This window comes from Camarhynchus parvulus, chromosome 5 (genome assembly GCF_901933205.1).
Source record: "Camarhynchus parvulus chromosome 5, STF_HiC, whole genome shotgun sequence".
Taxonomy (NCBI): Eukaryota; Metazoa; Chordata; class Aves; order Passeriformes; family Thraupidae; genus Camarhynchus; species Camarhynchus parvulus.
The window spans coordinates 30,304,707-30,323,340 of record NC_044575.1 but is presented as its reverse complement, the minus strand read 5'-3'; the positions used below and the strand labels follow the sequence as shown (position 1 = coordinate 30,323,340).

The 18,634-nt window shown below is 37.2% G+C and overlaps 1 protein-coding gene across 1 annotated transcript; it reads right to left on the bottom strand.

The window, feature by feature from the left end:
• Window positions 1–9,873: 9,873 nt before the first annotated feature.
• On the bottom strand, window positions 9,874–17,188 carry EMC7 (ER membrane protein complex subunit 7). The gene is made up of 5 exons (XM_030950109.1): window positions 16,857–17,188; window positions 14,542–14,661; window positions 12,535–12,673; window positions 11,920–12,000; window positions 9,874–10,358 (listed from the first exon to the last, which is right to left on the bottom strand). The coding sequence occupies exons 1-5, from the start codon at window positions 17,159–17,161 to the stop codon at window positions 10,206–10,208; spliced, it is 798 nt and encodes a 265-aa protein (XP_030805969.1). The 5' UTR covers window positions 17,162–17,188; the 3' UTR covers window positions 9,874–10,205.
• Window positions 17,189–18,634: the final 1,446 nt, after the last annotated feature.

Below are 18,634 nucleotides of genomic sequence, written 5' to 3'. Positions count from 1 at the left end.
TTCAGCCAAATCTCACCAGGCTTTTAGCATGATTAATCCCATAGTCTAACAACAACACAGTCCAGTGGCGTCAACCTGTGACTTGGAGATTCAAACCAGACACTTGGAAAAGCTTGTTCACCAGGAGCAGGGAACAGGGGAAAATGTTTCCCAGATGGGTTGTGGAACCTCTGTACTTGGAGATTTTTAATGTTGGCTAGACACAATATGACTGAACAGATGTTGGCGATAATCCTGCTCCAAGGGAGGTTGACTAGAGACTACCTAAACAACCAACACTTCATCAACTGTCTGGACTTAGAGAAAATATACATTAAAAGTATCTAGCATTTCAGATCTGATCCAGATTGGGCATATTGCAAAGTATGAGTCAAACTCAGAGTCATATTTTAAACACTACCTATCTAGGCAGCAGTCAGCTTTCAGGATAATTTCTACTACAAAAACACATCTACTAAAATCTGTAAGTTGAAAATATTTTCCATCTGAATGCACCAGTTTTACCTCAAGTGCTTGAACAAACAGAAAAAAATATTTGAGAAGTACCTGCACAAATATTTGAGTGAAGAATTTCATATGATTATCAGCCCTAAAATATTTTAAAAGCAATGTGTTGCTCTTAATTTTAAATCAATTATCTGTATGATTTAGTTTTAAACATTATAGCTTAACCTTGTAATATAGGAGTCTAAAAATTATTTTCTCAACTGGAACAAGAAGCAGCTGGAAGCATTGCCATGGCAACCATCTCATTTCCAAAGAGAGATTCTGTGACTTCTGTTGCTCTTTAGCAACCTCGCAGCTCAGTAGCATTGCTTAAAAAAAAAAGGGAGGGGAGGCTTGAAAGAATCATGAAAAGAATGTTTTAAAACATAAAGCAGGCTTTAAGTAAACAAAGTAAATTCTCAGTCTGATGGTGAGCCCAAGGAAAAGAACCAAATGAAAAAACCAAACCAAAACACATATATCCCACCACTCTAGCATGTGTCTTTGCAAATGACTGTAGAATCAATCTCTCCTGGAAATTATGTTTATCACAGATTTCACTGTCTCACACTAAGTACGTGACTTAGTTTCTTGATCCTACTGTTTAAGGAAAATTGATAGCAACATGAATAATACACAGGGGGTGGATAGGGTGGGAGCAAAAAAAAGATTCTGTCAAAACAACACATTTTACTGCCCACAGCTCTCCCCAGGAGAGAGGTTGAGATCATATCATAAGAATTAGTCAGATTGCTCAATGACTACTGAAACATTCCAAGGAACTATAGTCTAAGAACTTGTACAGACTAGAAAACCTGTAATACCTCTTAAACTGAGGTTCTGAAAAAATACTACAGAATTTAGAAATTAAGGGAAGTTCATGCACAGATCTCAAGATTATGCTTTAAATTCTTATTTACCTTTTCTTCAGTCTGGTTGGTTAAATACCCTTTCCTGGCTACTGGAGTATTGCATGGTTATGGCCCACTTGGGACACAGATGATGGTCATTCAGACAGCAGTGTCTGGAAATGCTACAGGAGCACAAGGCCATACACAGGCTAAAAGTACATTTCTACAGGGTAGGCTGGGAGTTTTTCATCATCTTTATCTGCAGAGACCAACACTGCTGAGACCAATACCTGCTGAGACCAAAATCCCTTGGACTGGCTGGAGTAGGAATACTGAAGTTCCTTTCAAAAGGAACACTGTATAGCAAAGCAAGATCTTCAGAGGTGTGTGTGTATTTTTCCACAGCTGTGAATGGAACCCGGCTGCACTGGTAACTTTAGTCTATATTTTGTTCATAAAGGAGCTAACTGAAGCAAGTAAGCACTGCTAAGTATAGTAAACACCATAGAGGCTTATTCTGGTTCAGACTTCTGTTGATAAACCACATCATATTCTTATTGCAGAAACATTTGCTTATTCAAATCCCTAAATTGGAATGTAAAGGAATTGTTAGGATGTAAAAGCATGTAAACATAAACTATATCTATCAAGTATTAAAAATACATAAGGACAGAACAGACAATAAAACATTAAAACATTAAAAATACCCCCAAACCAATAAACAGTGTTTAAATCAAGCTAGAAATTTAAATCTTTTTAGATGTAATTATGTTTTGCAAATAAGAAAATTTAGAAAGTGGAAGTTTATTTAGTTTAAAAAAAAAGCTATCAAATTTGAACAATGTTCAAGATTAAAAAAGGCTAACAAGGGACTGCAAAGCTGTAAAGGCACTTAAGGAGCTTCAGAGGGCAAGTGTATTCTGTCATATAAAAAAGAAACATAAAGAAGTTCAATGTATGAACAAGAGCATGCAGATTTTTTGTAATCAACAGATTTGATCGAGAGGCAGAATTCTACAAATTTGTTTCTTTACAATGTGATACTGATGAAGTGGGTTGAAAGTAGCAGGTGACTTTTGGTGTTAGTTAATGGGATTTAAGATGACTTTTTTCATTAAGAGCTATCCAGATCCTTTGGAAATTTTATTCAATCATCTTTTTTCCCAATGAAATAGCTGTAAACAGTGCATTATGTTAAACTCTTGTATTTGCAGTGAACTGTATTGGATTCTATAAAATCCTTCTAATACTCTCCTCGGTGTACACTTACACTTTTTGGGGAAAAAAAGAACAAAAAAACAACTCTAACAATAAAATAAGTTCTAAACATATTACAAAGAAAGCACAGCAGTTTGATCAGGTCTTTCCAGGACAAATGACCTCTGCAGCATTAGTCAGCTACCTGGTGATAGAAATAATTGGTTGCTACCAGTGAAACACTTGAAAGAACAAGTGATATATACAATTATTTCTGCCAGCACCAGCTCAATAGAGTTTGGTACTGCAATTTCAACAACACTCTTGTAGTCTTCAAAAAAAACGAAGGGTAAAAAGAAGTAAAAAAATTCTGTAGAAATACCAAGCAGAAAAACAAACCAAAAGAAAAGAGGGAGTATCAACACTACAATGCAAAACCAAAAATGAGAGGATTTCAAGAAAAGTTTCCTCTAGGATTCTCTACTGATTGTAGATGCTCATGTCCAATGTGGGAGACCCTTACAAAGCTACATGTAGGAGTATTATTTTTATGAAGCAAACATTTAATCACAAACCTGGTAATAACACCATAGTTCAGTTCTCATCACTTTTGATAAATATGATGATGGATGCTGTACTTATTCCACTACAAGCCTGTCTTTCAGTAACTTTTAGTAACTGCTCCACTTCTCATCTGAGCTCCTCCTCTTTCTAAGAGAGAATGTTTTGCATGGCAAAAATACAGGCTTATTAGGTTTGACCTCAAATTTCCTTGGATACTTTCTACTAATTCAGCTTCTGCATTTCTCACCTGCCAAGATGAAGCATTCTGAGCCACATCCATGATGACTGAGAAAACAAACTGGTAGAAAAAGAAACACTCCTCCCTGCTGCCATAAATTTGTTCCAAGTCTTACTCTGTTCTGGTCCCAGGAATGGAAAGTGTTAGTTCCAAGTATTTAACTGGATTCTTCATGCATCTACATGGTAAACAGCAGTCCTGTGCCCTGCATACCAGACTATAAGCTTGGGTGCCCTATTCTCCATTCTGAAACACAGTGGAAAGCTCACACCTGTGTGAACCAGATAGCAAGTAGATCCTTAAAGAATCCAGAGAACTTCTTAGGAGAACATTTTAGTATTTCATAAAGAAAAAATGTTCCTCTAAAAAATCTGTGTCCTTTTTCACTTGCTGTGTTTGCAAATGAGTTTCACCACCTGTTATATTACTTTGTTAGTGTTTGTATTCAAATTAAAAGAATCAGTCAAAAATTCAGTTTTGTTTGAAAAATACAACAAAAGATTTTTCTGTTGCATATTCACTACCTTTTGCCCTTGACTGAATGACAGTCTTTAATAAATTTTTATTCCTACCAGCCATGCACAACCAAACACTTAACACAAATGATCCTAACTGTGGTGTTTTGTGCAACATCAGTAAATGAGCTAAAGTTCCACTTGTTTTTCTGCAGAAAATTATTCTGTCATTAAATCTTTATAGCCTTATTAGAAACAAGATATTACATAAAGGTTACTGACAGCATAATTGAAGGAATAACCTTGGAATTTCAAAAGTGAACTAGTTTTCCTGAAAAATCAGTATTTATTATGAAAGAGCTTTATGGCTTTTGAAACACAGAAACAAAATAAATTAAAATGCCTCAGCCTATTTATGACCTCAAGAAGCTTTCACTAGCTCAATCTGAAAATAGACTAAATCTTAATACTATTCCTACAGACAACTTTCTGACTAAAAGCTCCCTGAATGTTGTACTAATATACAGCCTGACTTACCAGATTATACACAGTATAATGTTCAAAATAGTCATTAAGACCTAAGGTCTAAGTGTCTTTAAAGCCACTGAAATGATGAAAGAAGTAAGATTCTTTAAAAATCTATTTTTTTCACTATCAATACTGGTTGGTTTTTGGAACTCAAAGTTCCAAAAAGAAGACTATTAGATTTATTAGAAGACTACTACACAGCATGAACCCTGGATTGAGTGGGGGAAAACTGGTTAGATTGTACCACTTGGGGAAGAGCCTTAAATGAGTGACAGTTTTTATGTAGTGATGGAGGGAAAGACTGATGAACTTCATCTCTTGAATGAAGAGTATAGCAATCTTTCTCAGATGGAAAGAAACATGGGATAACTGCTTTTTCTTCACTCACAGGGGTAATAGGCAAATACCAAATAGGCAAAGAAGTCAGTGCTCTTCTAAAGGCTGTGGCATTTCATTTGCTCACTTGTCCCTTGCCAAAACTACGCCCACCTAGAAAACAATGTCTGTAGGACATCATGGAAACATCTTCCACCTATAATTTTTTGCAAACCTTAATATTTGAGTGAAATATGTCATGATAGCAATACTTAAATTTTCTTCTGCCTTTGGGGGCTTTCTCCAAATTTTTCTCCTCACAATTAATTATAGCTTCAAGTATCTTACTAAATGAAACCCTGCCAGAGAACTTCCCTGGACATGGGCATCTGCTGATTCATAGTATTAAGCTTGTGCAATAGCTGTCAATACATCCTTGGAAAGTGCCTAATAACAGCACTGTCCCTCCCCTCCCAGTAATTCCTGGATATGGTAGCAAAGTTAGAATGGACAATAAATGACTCTTGAGCCACAGTGCCTCTGAGCTCTGTTTTGGAGAGCACAGCATGCACAGGGGTTCCTCCTGCCAAGCTGGCCTCTGTGCCAGTTCCTGCTTGACAAGCTTTATAGACCATGATTAAGCCTATTACGTGGGACCTTCCAAATGCCCTGTGCACCACAGGTGCTTCTTGTGTTTCTCCTGCCCAAGAATGTGCAAAATGTACATACGTAATCTTTTCAACCTTTTAACATTGTTCAGTAAACCTGCTTTTCCACTGATTTGAAGTTTAAAATTTTAAGTTCTTTCTGTATTCCTTAGCCCATCAACAGTAGATGTAAACAGTCAAATTTTCCTTCAGTTTCTTAAATTCGCACAACATATAGCCATATATATCCACAGTTTATTCCACTAAGCCTTTGTTACTATTTATTTTTACTGGCTATTTTCCTAAAAGAAATAGGTCTCAAATGAAACATAAAATTTCAGGAATACAAATTCACTATCTAGTAACTACCAGTAGCAACAAAATTAAGGTCAGAGATGTCATCAACATGAAAATTAGATCCCTTTAGTACTTTAAGATACTTTTATCACTGTTAACCTAGGGTCCTTTTATCAAACTGTAAAACCAAATTTGCCCTCTTTGAGCTACTCATCACACATGATCTTTATGCAATTAAGGGTACACTACTCCAAGTGGAGATGTTTAAATAGATCTTAGTGATTTAATACACTTTTCATTAAGTTGGAAAATGGTATGTACTTAAATTGCCTAGATTGTTTTTGAAAACTTGACATGCAGTTACTTAAAAAGCATTCCTTTAACAGATAAATATAAACATCTACACAATAATGCTTAACAAAGATACTCTTTAACAAGATTACATACTGGTTTTTTTAGTAGGTTCATTGCCACACTATCTCAGTACCCAACATTCATTACTATATTTATCTTCACAATTACTTTTATGAGATGAGCTTCTCATAAGTCATATACAAGAAATTGAAACAGAAATAATAGATGTTTTGTACAGTCTGACAGTTGCATCTGAACCCAAGGCACTTGATACTAAAGTTCTCTTCACAAATACAAGCCTTAATCACAAGCCAGCCTGTCTCTCTGAAGCAGTACGCATCCCATTTATGGAGCCATTATCACCCCCACTGTGTCAAAAAGATAAAGAACACCAACAATTTTTTTGTTTAAAACAAATGGGAGATATCCGTACATTACGTTTCCTCCTTATGTGCGTAGAATGTGAGCATCTTCGATGATGCAATTGGTAAAATTATTTCAAACTGTTCCAAACACCTTCCAGATAATCTTAAATGACTAATAGCTAAAACAGACTTCAGCAAAATATGTCTCCTCTCCCTTCTACACAGCTTGTCATACACTCAGTTGCCCACTCATTCAGAACATGGCTAAATGAGTTCTTCAGCTACAAATCCTCAAGACGCAGTGAGCTCATTGTATCACTCACAGTCACTGCCAGGAACAGAGAATTCCTGCCTCTGACTCTTTCTGGTGCTTACTTTCTGGTTCTGGGATTTCTTTGATCCTTCTGTAAGCTGATTTAACTTCCTAAAACATAACAGAATTCCAGCAGACTGATGAACAAATTTTGCTTGTTAAATCAATGCACAACAAAGCCTGAGAAGCACCAGAACTTGTAATCAGAAGGTAGCAGAGTTATCCAGTCCAAGCTGAGGAAGTCTGTCTTTCTCCTTTTGGCAATAAGGAAATCAGCTTGTCTATAGTCCAAGTAAATTTTTAATTTCTGCTCTGAGGTATCAATTGCTTCAATTTATAGTCTGCCATATGTTATCTCAAGAAGCCTCACTAAAAGGCAACTATGTTGGTTTCATTTTTTGCAAATGGAGATGCCAGACTTAACACAGAAGACTGACTCCTAAAAATCTGTAAAAAAGAAAATAAAACTGAACTATAGCAAACATTTATTTTCTGCAGAAATGCAACCTTGCATTTTAACTGCCTCAGGATCAAGTAAATTTTGCCTAGTGGCATTTATGATAGTCCAAGGCCACTTTACAACTTTAACTGACTGTGCCAGTTTTGACCGTGGTAGAGTTATAACATTCTCAGTGGTTGGTGTGGAGCCATGCCTAGGACTTGTGCTGGAAACAATGCTGGTAACCCAGAGATATTTTCATTACTGATGCACAGTGCTCCACAGAGCCAAGGCCTTTTCTGCTCCTCACCCCACTCCATGAGCAAGGGGCTTGGGGGTGCACAAGGGGTTGAGAGATGACACAGCCAGGACAGCTGACCCCAAATGACCAAAGAGATATTCCAGACCATAAGGCACTATGCTCTGCATAGACTGGGGAGAAGAAGAGTGGGATATCTGTAGTGATGGCTTTGTCTTCCCAAGTATGCATTAGGTGTGCTGGAGCCCTCTTTTTCTGGGGATGACTGAACACCTGCCTGCCCACGGGAAGTTGTGAATTCTTTGTTTTGCTTTGTCTGTGCAGATTTTGCTTTCCCTATTAAACTGCCTTTTACTTGACCCACAAATGTTCTTTTACCCTTCTGACTCTCTTCCCCATCCCACCAGGGGAAGTGAGAGAGCATCTGTGTGGGGCTGGGCTATTGGATGAGGTTAAACTACAACAATGACCAACCGACCAGCGACCAGCGACCAGCGACCAATGGACTCTGGCTGGAACCTCTCTGCTCACTTGACACACAGATTCCAGCTCTAAAATGAAAAAAAATTGTAACTTAGTAGTTCAGTAGTTCAGCAGCAGACTAACACACTTCTACAAACTGTTTTATCACAAACGTGTCTTAAAAGGAGGTGAATAATGTACAAGATTTTTGGGCTTGGATTTTTCCGGTAACAGGTTTCTGAGAGCAGACATTGCATCTGATCCTGATGCACAAAGGAGCTGCCTCAACCTTCATATACAAAGTCCTAAGAGAAGTGTTGAATATACCATGTACTCCTTCTAAAGTTTTACTACCATCTTTGCAATTCCTGTGAATTTTTCCACTCTGAACTCTTAACAAGGACTTCTATTTCTTCATGGCCTGAATTCTCCATTCTCCCTTGAAGACAAATCAAGAGCAGGAACAGACACCGCAAAATAAGGCAGAAATATTAATCCCTACCTTTGGAATTTTTCCATGTTCCTAACATAGAAAAATGCATCACTGTGATTAATTATAAGCTAATGCAATTCAATTGTTATTTAAATTACTGTTAAACAAAAGTAACTCATGGCTTGTACTTTCCAGGATAGCACAGTAACAATGCTAATTGCTCCATCTTCAAAAAACTGTTTTTCATATAATTTTTTCATAAGAAACTGTTGAAAGAGGGGTTTTTTAATAGTTTGGTTTTTCCTTCATCAGTGCAACTTGACATTTATTTCAGCAGATCCTTCCAACAAGAATATCCAAATATCTTCTTGTCTCCACTGAAAATATTTTACTTAATATGTGAAACAAAAAGACCATTCAAGCAAAACAAAGAGAGCAAAAATGTGCAGCTTACTTTGCAGAGTGAAATCTTTCATTGTCCACAGAAAACACTGGGTTATTTCTTCTCCAACATCTCAAAAACTGACTTAATCTTATCAATGAGTATTTAGTCTTTTGCAACTTTAATGTTTCCCAGAATAACTTCTAAATATGTGTACTAAGAAAATTTATAGCTCTCTTCTGCGTAAGGTAGAACAAATACATGCACTAGAATTGATTTTGCTTCAGATGTATTGTAAGTGGATGTTAAATACCATTTTTGGAAGCAGATATACATTACCTCTGCTGCACTGACCCTGTTACCTAAGAAGTTACCAACTGTAAAGAAGAGCAGCACTTATGATAAAAAAAAAAAAAGGACTGTTGCTAATAGGGTTTGGCAAATATTGCTGTCATTTTAACATGCAAATGTTCAACTAGTAAAAAACAATCAGTTTTTTTAACTTTTCTCTGGGTAGCTTGAAAACATACTGCATAAGAAATATACAGGCATGCTCGAAGAACAAAGTTCGGTCAGTGACTTAGCATTCCTTGAGAGTCATATACTTTGGAATGTAATTTGTAAGATGAGCAGAATTTAGCTTCCTACTACACCTTAAGTTCTTTTCTTTCATTTTAAAATTAGTTAATTTGAACTGCATTTAAAATTCTGTATTTGGCCTCAAATCCTTCCACTGGTAAGTTGAAAGCACAGCACACATAAAAACAGTAAGAAGCCTCGGTATTGCAGAAGTGATACATGTAATTTAGAAAAGAGAGATTCAAGATCTTGACAGCTTAAATTACTTCCTCATGCAAGATACTTTGCTTTCTTTCCTCCCAAAGAGTTTTTAGCAGAAAGTAGATCAGAGTAAAACTGGGCAATACATAGTGGAAAATCTTAAAACTAAAGAATGCCCACAGAGGTTGTGAAGTCTCCCTCACTGAAGATATCCAAGAACCATCTGGATGCAATCCTGTGCCATATGCTCTAGGATGACCCTGACTGTGAGACGGGACTAGAGGACCCACTGTGGTCCCTTCCAACCTTACCCACTCTGTGATTCTGTAAACTGTACAGGCAGCAAACAGCATAAAATGAAATGATTTTGTATGTAACATGTGACAAGCTGATACAGCAAATTACTTACCCAGTAAACTCACAACTCAATTTTGAAAGAATTATTTGAAAGAACTCAACAAGTGTAAAACATTAAAGATGTCTTAAAACCGAACTCCACTTCTATTATCTTTGAAATTTTTTATACATTGTCTTAAGACATTATTACTGTGAAGCACATTGTATAATTTATTTGAATTCTCTACAGAACAATGAAGTTAATTCCATCTCATCAATAACTTTATACAGATACAGTATTGAAGCAATGTCATCTTTGCTTACTGTCAAGTACAAAACAGCTTATACAATCTAAAAAATAGCTACAAACCACTCTTGTAGCATAATGTATGTTGTGCCAGGTTAAAGTTTACAGCAGTGGCTTTTTGATCTTTCAAGACAAATAACATGACATCATAAGATAACAAACAGCTGTGCAAACTCAGACTTAGGAGAAAGGCTTAACTACCTCCTTTTCCCAGAACTACTTTTCCCTGCTTTACTGCTGCTACCAGCAGACTTGCTGGAAGATTTTGAAGAGAAAAGTCTTGTCATGAATTCAGACACATCTGGCAGCTCATGGTTGGAATTCAGCATGTTCATTGACTGCTCCATTTCCTGCATGAAAAGATCAGATAATCTTAATAGCTTGTAACAATTATGGCTGTATCTAAGGCATCAGTTGAAAGAATGTATGAGAAAGATACCAAATTTTCCCAAATACTGTTTTACTTTTTGCAGTCCTCCAGGATACATATTGCTACATAGTTTTAGGCAACCACAGCCAAAACCACCCAGCTACACACGGAAACATAAAACCCCAAAACTAAAAGCAGCAATGCATAGAAAATGGTAACCATGTCTTAAGCAGTCTTACAGGGCAATCATCTGATAAAAAAATCTAAAAAATACAAAATATTTCTTTTCAGCACTACTTTTCTCCATATTAAAATTTAGGCTATTGCTTAGATATTCAGATATGTGTTCGCACAGATGTCACACTTTTGTTTTTCAAATCAGTATTATTTATAGCAAATTTACAAATTTTTGATGCTGTTTGAAGGAATTAGATATTTTTATTGCCCTACTTTCTGACACCAAGCTACTAAAGTACTGCAGATGAGTTTTCACTCCTTCAGGAAAAAAAGGATTTTAATATATATATATATACACAAACTAGTACTGTGCTGATTCCAGGAAAAAAAAAAGTTAATTTGAAAAACGTCATAAAACCTTCATGTACTCCACAGGTTAACACGTAATAATTCAATACATGGTCATCTAGAGAATGTCATTACAATTTGGTTCTTAAAAACAACTTTTTTCTACTCTATAAAGATAAATTAAATTATAAGCAAAATTCTTCCAACTTAAAAAACTTCTCCTTAAGAAGTTTTATCAGTTATCTGATAATAACTAATTCATCAGAAGTTTTGATGGTTTTACCATCAGAACAACCTGTCTATAAGCAGTGTCTATAAGCAGGTCAGTGAAAAAATTAAAGAATATGTGATTTCCTTTTTTTAAAATTCGACTTCCAGAGTTCAGCTTGGTTTGAAGAACATGCCATGAATACCTAGTATGTCTTTGTATCTGTTTTTTTAATCAAAATTATAGCCAAAAAAGCATTATACAGCTCTGATATGCTTTTAAAAGATATCACTTATAAAAAAAAATTACTCAGACACCTATAAAGTACTACTGAAGACAGTGGTCATTTTCAGAAAAAGGAGTTTGTAGTTAACCAAGCCTTCAAAAGCAGCCACCCATGACAGACAAATAATACTTGTAAAAATAAAAGATTTAGCAAACACCTTGAATCTCCATTTTGTCCTAGCCTTCTGCAATTCAGCATTTTGCATGATGAAAGGACAATAAATCAGAAAATTTAATGACTATATTAAGACTCTGTATCATATACACCAGTGCGACATCTGGATTTAACAGTGGAGTCAGCTGCAGTTTAGGCTGAAGCACAAGAGAACCCCACATCACACCCCTCTCAACACATTACACACATATTAAATGACTCATTGCTAAAACAGCAACAGTCTATTAACTGAATAAATGATGCCCATTAAGCTTTCCTTAAAAGTACAGTTCTGTTTTTATTACTTTTCTGTCCCCTGAAATCTCATTATCTTTGGTCTCCCCACGTGCATCAATTGAATGTACTTACCCGCCTCATATCAGGATCACTGGTGTTGACAACTTTAGGCAAAAGCACAAATATCAGTAATGGAAGAACCATCATCATGACCTACAGAGAAAACAGGAAATGCCTCTTCAGCTTAGTTGTTGCTCTAAACACTTTTAGGACCTACTGCATTAAAATGAAGCTCTACTAAACAGCCAAACTCTAGAACTACTGCATTCTGAAACAGTAAGCCAGTAACACTTCAGAGGAATGAAACCTGACAAGGGAGTATTGTGCTTTAAACAACAGTCTTCAAAGTTGGAACAATAAGCAAATGCTTGTTCTCTCTTACACCTGCTGTAATTTGAATTTTGCAACATGTTGATCTCTGCTCTACAAGAACAGCATCACATTGTTAAAGGAAGAGACTACGGGCTGTTTTCAGAGGACATACATTAACAGTGATATATAGGGGAGGAGATGTCAGAGAATAACTTCCCATTTGTAAGCAAGTAAAATCCAATAAAACAGTCCTCTCAGAAAAGCAAAGGAAAAATGCACATTTTTCTTCAACTGTTTTTATTCTTAGTATTCTGAGAAACAGCTGTATTTGGATCCTTAGTGTACTTGTAATATTTGCGTGTTGCCTGTACATACCATAGGGTTCATGAGGAAATCTGTCCATCCCCAAGATTCTCTCTTTATAAAGTATGAAGGTGGTCCAGAAGATTTCATCTGGAGTGGGTATGGCAGCCTGACAACTTCAGAGGGTTTGATGTAATTCACATATCTTGCTCTATTAGGCAAAATGCAAATAATTGAATATATAAAACATAGAATCTTTGGCAAATCATAAAGAAGATTTTAAAAAATCCAAACAAGTTTTAATAAAAGACTACAAACAAAACCATCTGCTATGCAGTGCCAGCTAGGCTGCACTTTTGAAAAGCTAACTTCACTCAGCAGCATATTTGATGGAATCAAAAGTAAATCATTTTTTGTTACCTTGTAAAAGAGCAAGAAATATTATGCTGTTTAGGGTCCAGCTTTGAACAGTGTAGTTTAACCAGCTTGCTTGGCACATCAACTCTTGCAAAGCTAATACATTTTCCACAAGTGCATTACTCCGCATTTATCAATACTGAATCTCAGTCTTTAGTACTTTAGGAGGTTTTTCCATAGCTCATCACTAGTATTCTTCATCTAGGCCTAATATTCAGATACTTACTCAGTACTAACATCTTTGTCATTCCTGACCCATTTTTCATGATTTATCAGTATTTATCCACTTTGTGCAACTCCAGGGATGATTTATTCCTTGTGAATTTTTCATCAAATACTCATCTATAGAATGTCTATAGAATCTATATCTATAGAATTCCCTCCTACCTTATGACTATGTCTTTTCTTCAAAACTTGAGATTTTCAAGTAGATCTTATCAAACACTTCTGTCATCCACATGCTGTTTCCTCTTTCTAGTTATTAACCTAAGTTTTTACGGCAGCACATCCCTTAGAAAAGCCCTGACATTTTCCCCAAGTGTCATTGTTTTTCATGCATCTCTGACTCCCCAGCTGCATTCCTCATTATAGTCTCTATCCATTGGACTGGTAGAGACGCCAAGCCTCCTCTTACTTTCCTTTGCAGATGTACCCCAGCAATTTACTCAACATCAAATTCGTTAACTTACTAGTCCTTAGATACACAAATGGTGCTAAGGGTGAGGTTATGCCCAATATTTTATCTATATCTTTTTAATTGTTACATATTAATTATTGCCAATAAGATACTAACAAAGTATAAAAATAAAAATTCAATAAAGTTTGGAAAAACCTAAGCTCAAACAGTCTGTTTTGAGCTTATAATAAGCTCAAAAATTATTATAACTATAATTATGTATTATAATAATATTATCATATTATATTAATTATTATTATAAACAGACTGTTTGCACTGTTTTCTGTGACATTTCAATTTTTAACCTCCCCTAAATATACTGCAGGAGTATTTACCCTGATGATTGTATTCCTAAAAGTTAAGATGCTTGGTGCGTGCTTGAATAAAGAAAAATTATGACAAGCATTTTAATTTAAATGAAAATCACCTTAATAAATAGATTTTTCTATAATATAGAGTAGTCTACAGTTACAGTCAAGAGTGGTTCGGTTACAACATAAAACAGACCAACAATACAGAAATTATGCAAACTGTCAACTGCTAGTATTAACTAGTATCTGTAACAAATGTCCTATGGGGGTGCAACAGAAATATTTAAAAATTTTGTTGTGCCACGTCCTGACAGCACACTTACTAAAGGAATGGAAAAGGGAAGAAGAAAAAAAAAAGTGTTGAAAAATAATAAAGCAATTAACTAGTTTATGCTAGTTTATGCTAACTAATTTTATTTCAGGATAGCTGCATAAAAAATAATAAAAGCAAATAAGTAGATGGATTTTAAAGTCTCTCTTCTCTTATTTCAGGCCATAAATAGGAAGAAAGATACCAGACTCTGGAATTTGAGAAATGTGCTTCTAGAAGTGATGTTAAAAGAACATCACTTCTGTTGACGCATCAAAACTACAGCGCTGCTTCTGTGAATTTCTGTACTGTGCTGTTACGCAAACAGAACTCACCAATACAGAGGCAAATCAGGAAAGGCTCACCTCATTTTGCCTTTTGAAGTTATGTCAACTCGAACAGGCTCAAATTTATGAGCAGGGGATATAACTTCCACTACGTAAGATCCTGAAGGTACATCATGAACCACAAAACTTCCATCTGTCCTGAAAAAAACAGCGAGTTCCACAACATTTCAGTATGCTCCAGAATATAAAAGAGTGCTCTGATGTTTGTTTCTTAAAGAAGCTGTGTCATTTTACATTACAAATCTTAATATATCCACAAAGACCAAAAGGAAAATTTAAATCAGTCAGCACTCACAATATCAAGCCCTTTAATTCATCAATGCATGCTGCAACAGGAGCAGAAATTCCTGCTAGGTTAAAGATTCTGTTGTGCCCTCAAGGTGTTGTCTTGCTGGAGGAATAATTTAATAGCCCAAATAAGATCTGAAATGAATTATATTTCATGTATTCAAGTGATAGCAGAAGTAATTTACACCTTCCTTTCTCCTTCTGAAATACGTACAATGAAGTTTACTTTGCTTTAGTGCTTCTGCTGAAAGCAACCCCCCTAGAATGCCATCCTACATAGTGTGGGCTGGTGCTAGGGACGATTTACAATGCAAAAATAGCAATTTGTACCTTTGTTGCGAAATAGAGGTTTTTACTTCTAATTGCTCCCTTTAGGACCAGCCCACGCTGGAGAGCTCAATCACAGTAACAAGGAAACTAAGAGCTCTGAACACATACACAGAAGGGATTCTTAGACAGGTGGCTTTTATTTTAAAATATGAAACTCAAATATTCAATGAAAATATTAGTAAGGTTACTTGGAAGCTTCAACACTAGTTGCCTTAAAGGTACAGAAGTTTTCCTCCTATGTGTTTCCAGAAGTTTCCAATCAGAAAACCCTAGTGTTCTCTACCCTGTTAAGAGCAACATCAAAGATCGCTTTCCTAAAAATAAGATGCAAAGTTAAGACAAAAATTTGTTAAAGGGGCAAGAAATGTAATAAACCCTAACACATTAGAAACATGCAGCAGTAAAACGAATAAATGAGCCCTCTTAAAAGTGAATTCAAAAAGAATTTGCATTATGTCCTTCACACCACATATCTCTCTAGAATGCACAACACTTAAGGACCTACCACCTTTATGTGATGATTAGAATCCCTAACAATGCTTATGCTATCTTATACTGCAACTGTTTTAAGGATGTTTTCCTTTTAATTTCTCAAAGTTACTTAAGTATTCAATTAAGCATTTAGAAATTTGTCAACCTGACAGCAGTTATTACATCAGCTCCCAGATATGATATTAGCCTCTCATAACTTGTTTGTAGTGGCTTAGCAGTGCCAGGATTCTAGAAGATCTGAAGAGTAGAATCTGTTGTGTTATCCTATTGATAGGACCCAAAGTCAAAGTTAAGTTTAACTCCTATTTCAGAGGGATTAATTAAAAATTATGAATATTTATGAGGGTAAATCTTAATTCCATGTAATCTTTTTTTAAAAAAATTATACATATTTTAAAAGCAACGTATTATACTGTATTGAAAAACACAAAGAAGAATTTAGAATTTACTTTTACTCTTGAAATTACGTTAGTTCAGTTCTTAATTCTGAGGATACTTTCTATGTCTTAGATTCTCTAGATCTTTTGGTTATCTGAATATATCCAGAACCACCTGAGTCTGACTAATGATTCTTTACAGCTTCCAGCTACATTTGCATGATGTGTGAAATAAAGCCATGTCCCTTAAATTAGCTTTCACCAGTATAGTTAAAGTTTTTCACAGGTACTCAACACAGAACTACAACTGTAACTTCTACCATGACCAAACTTATCTCCACATCGGGTAAATTCTTAGCCAAGGTGAGTTTCCTAAATAAGAAGTGGCAGAATTTACAACAGAAGCTGAGAAGAAACACGGTCCTCCAGACAGCGCAAACGCATTTGGGGTTTCTGTTTCGACTCTTGTTTTTTCGTTTGTTTGTTTGAATTAAAACTCCGTCCCTGAGTTTTCGGCCAGCAACCTGAGCCATCAGCTCGCGTACGGCCGCCGGAGGCTGAGGCCAAACCCTACGGCACTGCTGCTGGCCGCGCCCAGCCCATTACACGGCCGGGGCCCAGCGTTCACAGCACCGCTCGCAGCTCAGCTCGGGATGCTGCGGTTCCACGGTCTCGCGGCCGTGCTGACCGGGACACGGCCGAGCCCAGCAGGAGCCACCCCCGCCGCCCGCCATCTCAGGGCCGGGCCGGACTGGACTGAGAGTGAGCCCCACGGCCCCGGGAATCGCAGGTTCCCCCCCAGGGCAGAGCTGCCCGAGCCCCCGCCCCGCCCCGCCCGCCGCTCACTTCACGAAGCCGACGTGCTCCTCCCCGTCCACCAGCACCCGGGCCCCCGCGATCCAGTCCTGCGGCTTCACCCCGGGCACCACGGCCCGGCCCTCGATCTTAAACCGCTCCCCGGCGCCCGCGCCGCCCGACGGCTCCGCCGGCCCGAGGGGCTCCGACCCGCGGGCTCCGCGGGGCAGCGGCGCCGCCGAGAGCCAGAGCAGCGCCAGGCACAGGCTCGCACCCCGCGCCGCCATCGCCGCACGCACCGCGCCTGCGCCACGATGGCCCCGCCCTGCGGCCGGCGCGCGGCGAGCCGTGCGCATGCGCCAGCTCCCACCGCTCCCGGCGCGGGCAGGGGCGTGAGGCGGGACGGCTCCCTCGGCTTCGGCGTGTGAGGAAACGCAGAGCATAACCCGGCACTTAAAGGGTGGAATGACCGAAATGGGAACCTATAGAAAATGGATGTGAAAAATGCGTATTTTATGATTGGCTTTTCGCAAATATTAAAATGAACATTATATGTGTTGTGTAAGAAAGTAATGCTGTATTAATTCTCTTAAGTAGTGTTTTAAATATAGTTTTGGGTTATAAAAATGTTAAAATAGAAACTATGCTATGTAGGATACTTTTTTTAAAGAAAGGACTTGCAGCGAAATAGCAGCTACAGGACACCTAAATCTTTCAAATAAAAAGAATTTTTATTTTTACTTTTATTTTTATCGGAAGAAATGAGCTTCTTCCCACCTCAAAGGCGCTGTTAGGATTCAGAGGAAGACGTTGACAATGATCAGACAGAATCCTGTATTTGAATGGAATTTATGCATCATGTATGAAGTGTATGAATATGCAACAGGCTATTGCTTTTAAGGGTTAATCCTTTGTTAAAGGGGGTCCTTTTTCGGGCTCCTGCTGCCCAGAAAAAGGTACCGGACGTCCGTAACTCTTTGTCTCTATTGTCTCATATTGCCCTAATTCAAATTGTCCAAATTATTATTACTCTACTTGTATTACTATTTTTATAACCATTTTATTGCTATTAAATTTTAAAAGTTTAAAAACAAGTGATTGGCATCTTCCACAATGGATGTGTAAGAAGTACGTGTAGCTTTCTTGCTAATGGATGTATTTAAGGCATTGTGGTTTGAAATCTTAATAGTTACCATGAAAACACTAATAAACATTTTCTAGGGGGGAAAAAGTAACAAAAAAAAATCTTACAAAAGATTAAAATTGGTCTAAAGCGTCATCCTTTAAAATTAGTTATAGCACTGCAGTTTATTTGAATAGTTACAATAGAATGAAAATGTGTTACTTAGTTTTTCGCGGGTACTCAACCCAGAACTACAACTGTAGTTGGCAGGCACAGACTTATGGAGAACCCACGAGGGCTATGATACCTTCCCTGCCCCAATTTCCCTTCACAAAGCACGTCCTGTTATGTCACATGTATTCACTGCTATGTTGTGGCTACACTTCCTTCTACCCCTCTGATTGATGTCAGAGTTAATTACTGAACGTGGAAAACACTGTCATTAAACACAATGAACCTGGTCATCAGCTGATAATAAAAATACTACATTATTTAAAAAGCATATGTCATCCTGTGTCAGTGGGATGTTGTGAATTATTTGTCTATTAGTATCTTTAAGCTGTCTCTTCTTTGGAGAAAATCAGGAAAATGTATGATCTGTGAAGTTCTTCTGTCACGTAAGATCACAAACACCTAAAACTCCAGCAGGAGTTTCCAGGTGGAAACCCAAGAATGTCAGAACTGAATAGTGTTAGAAGTACTTGCC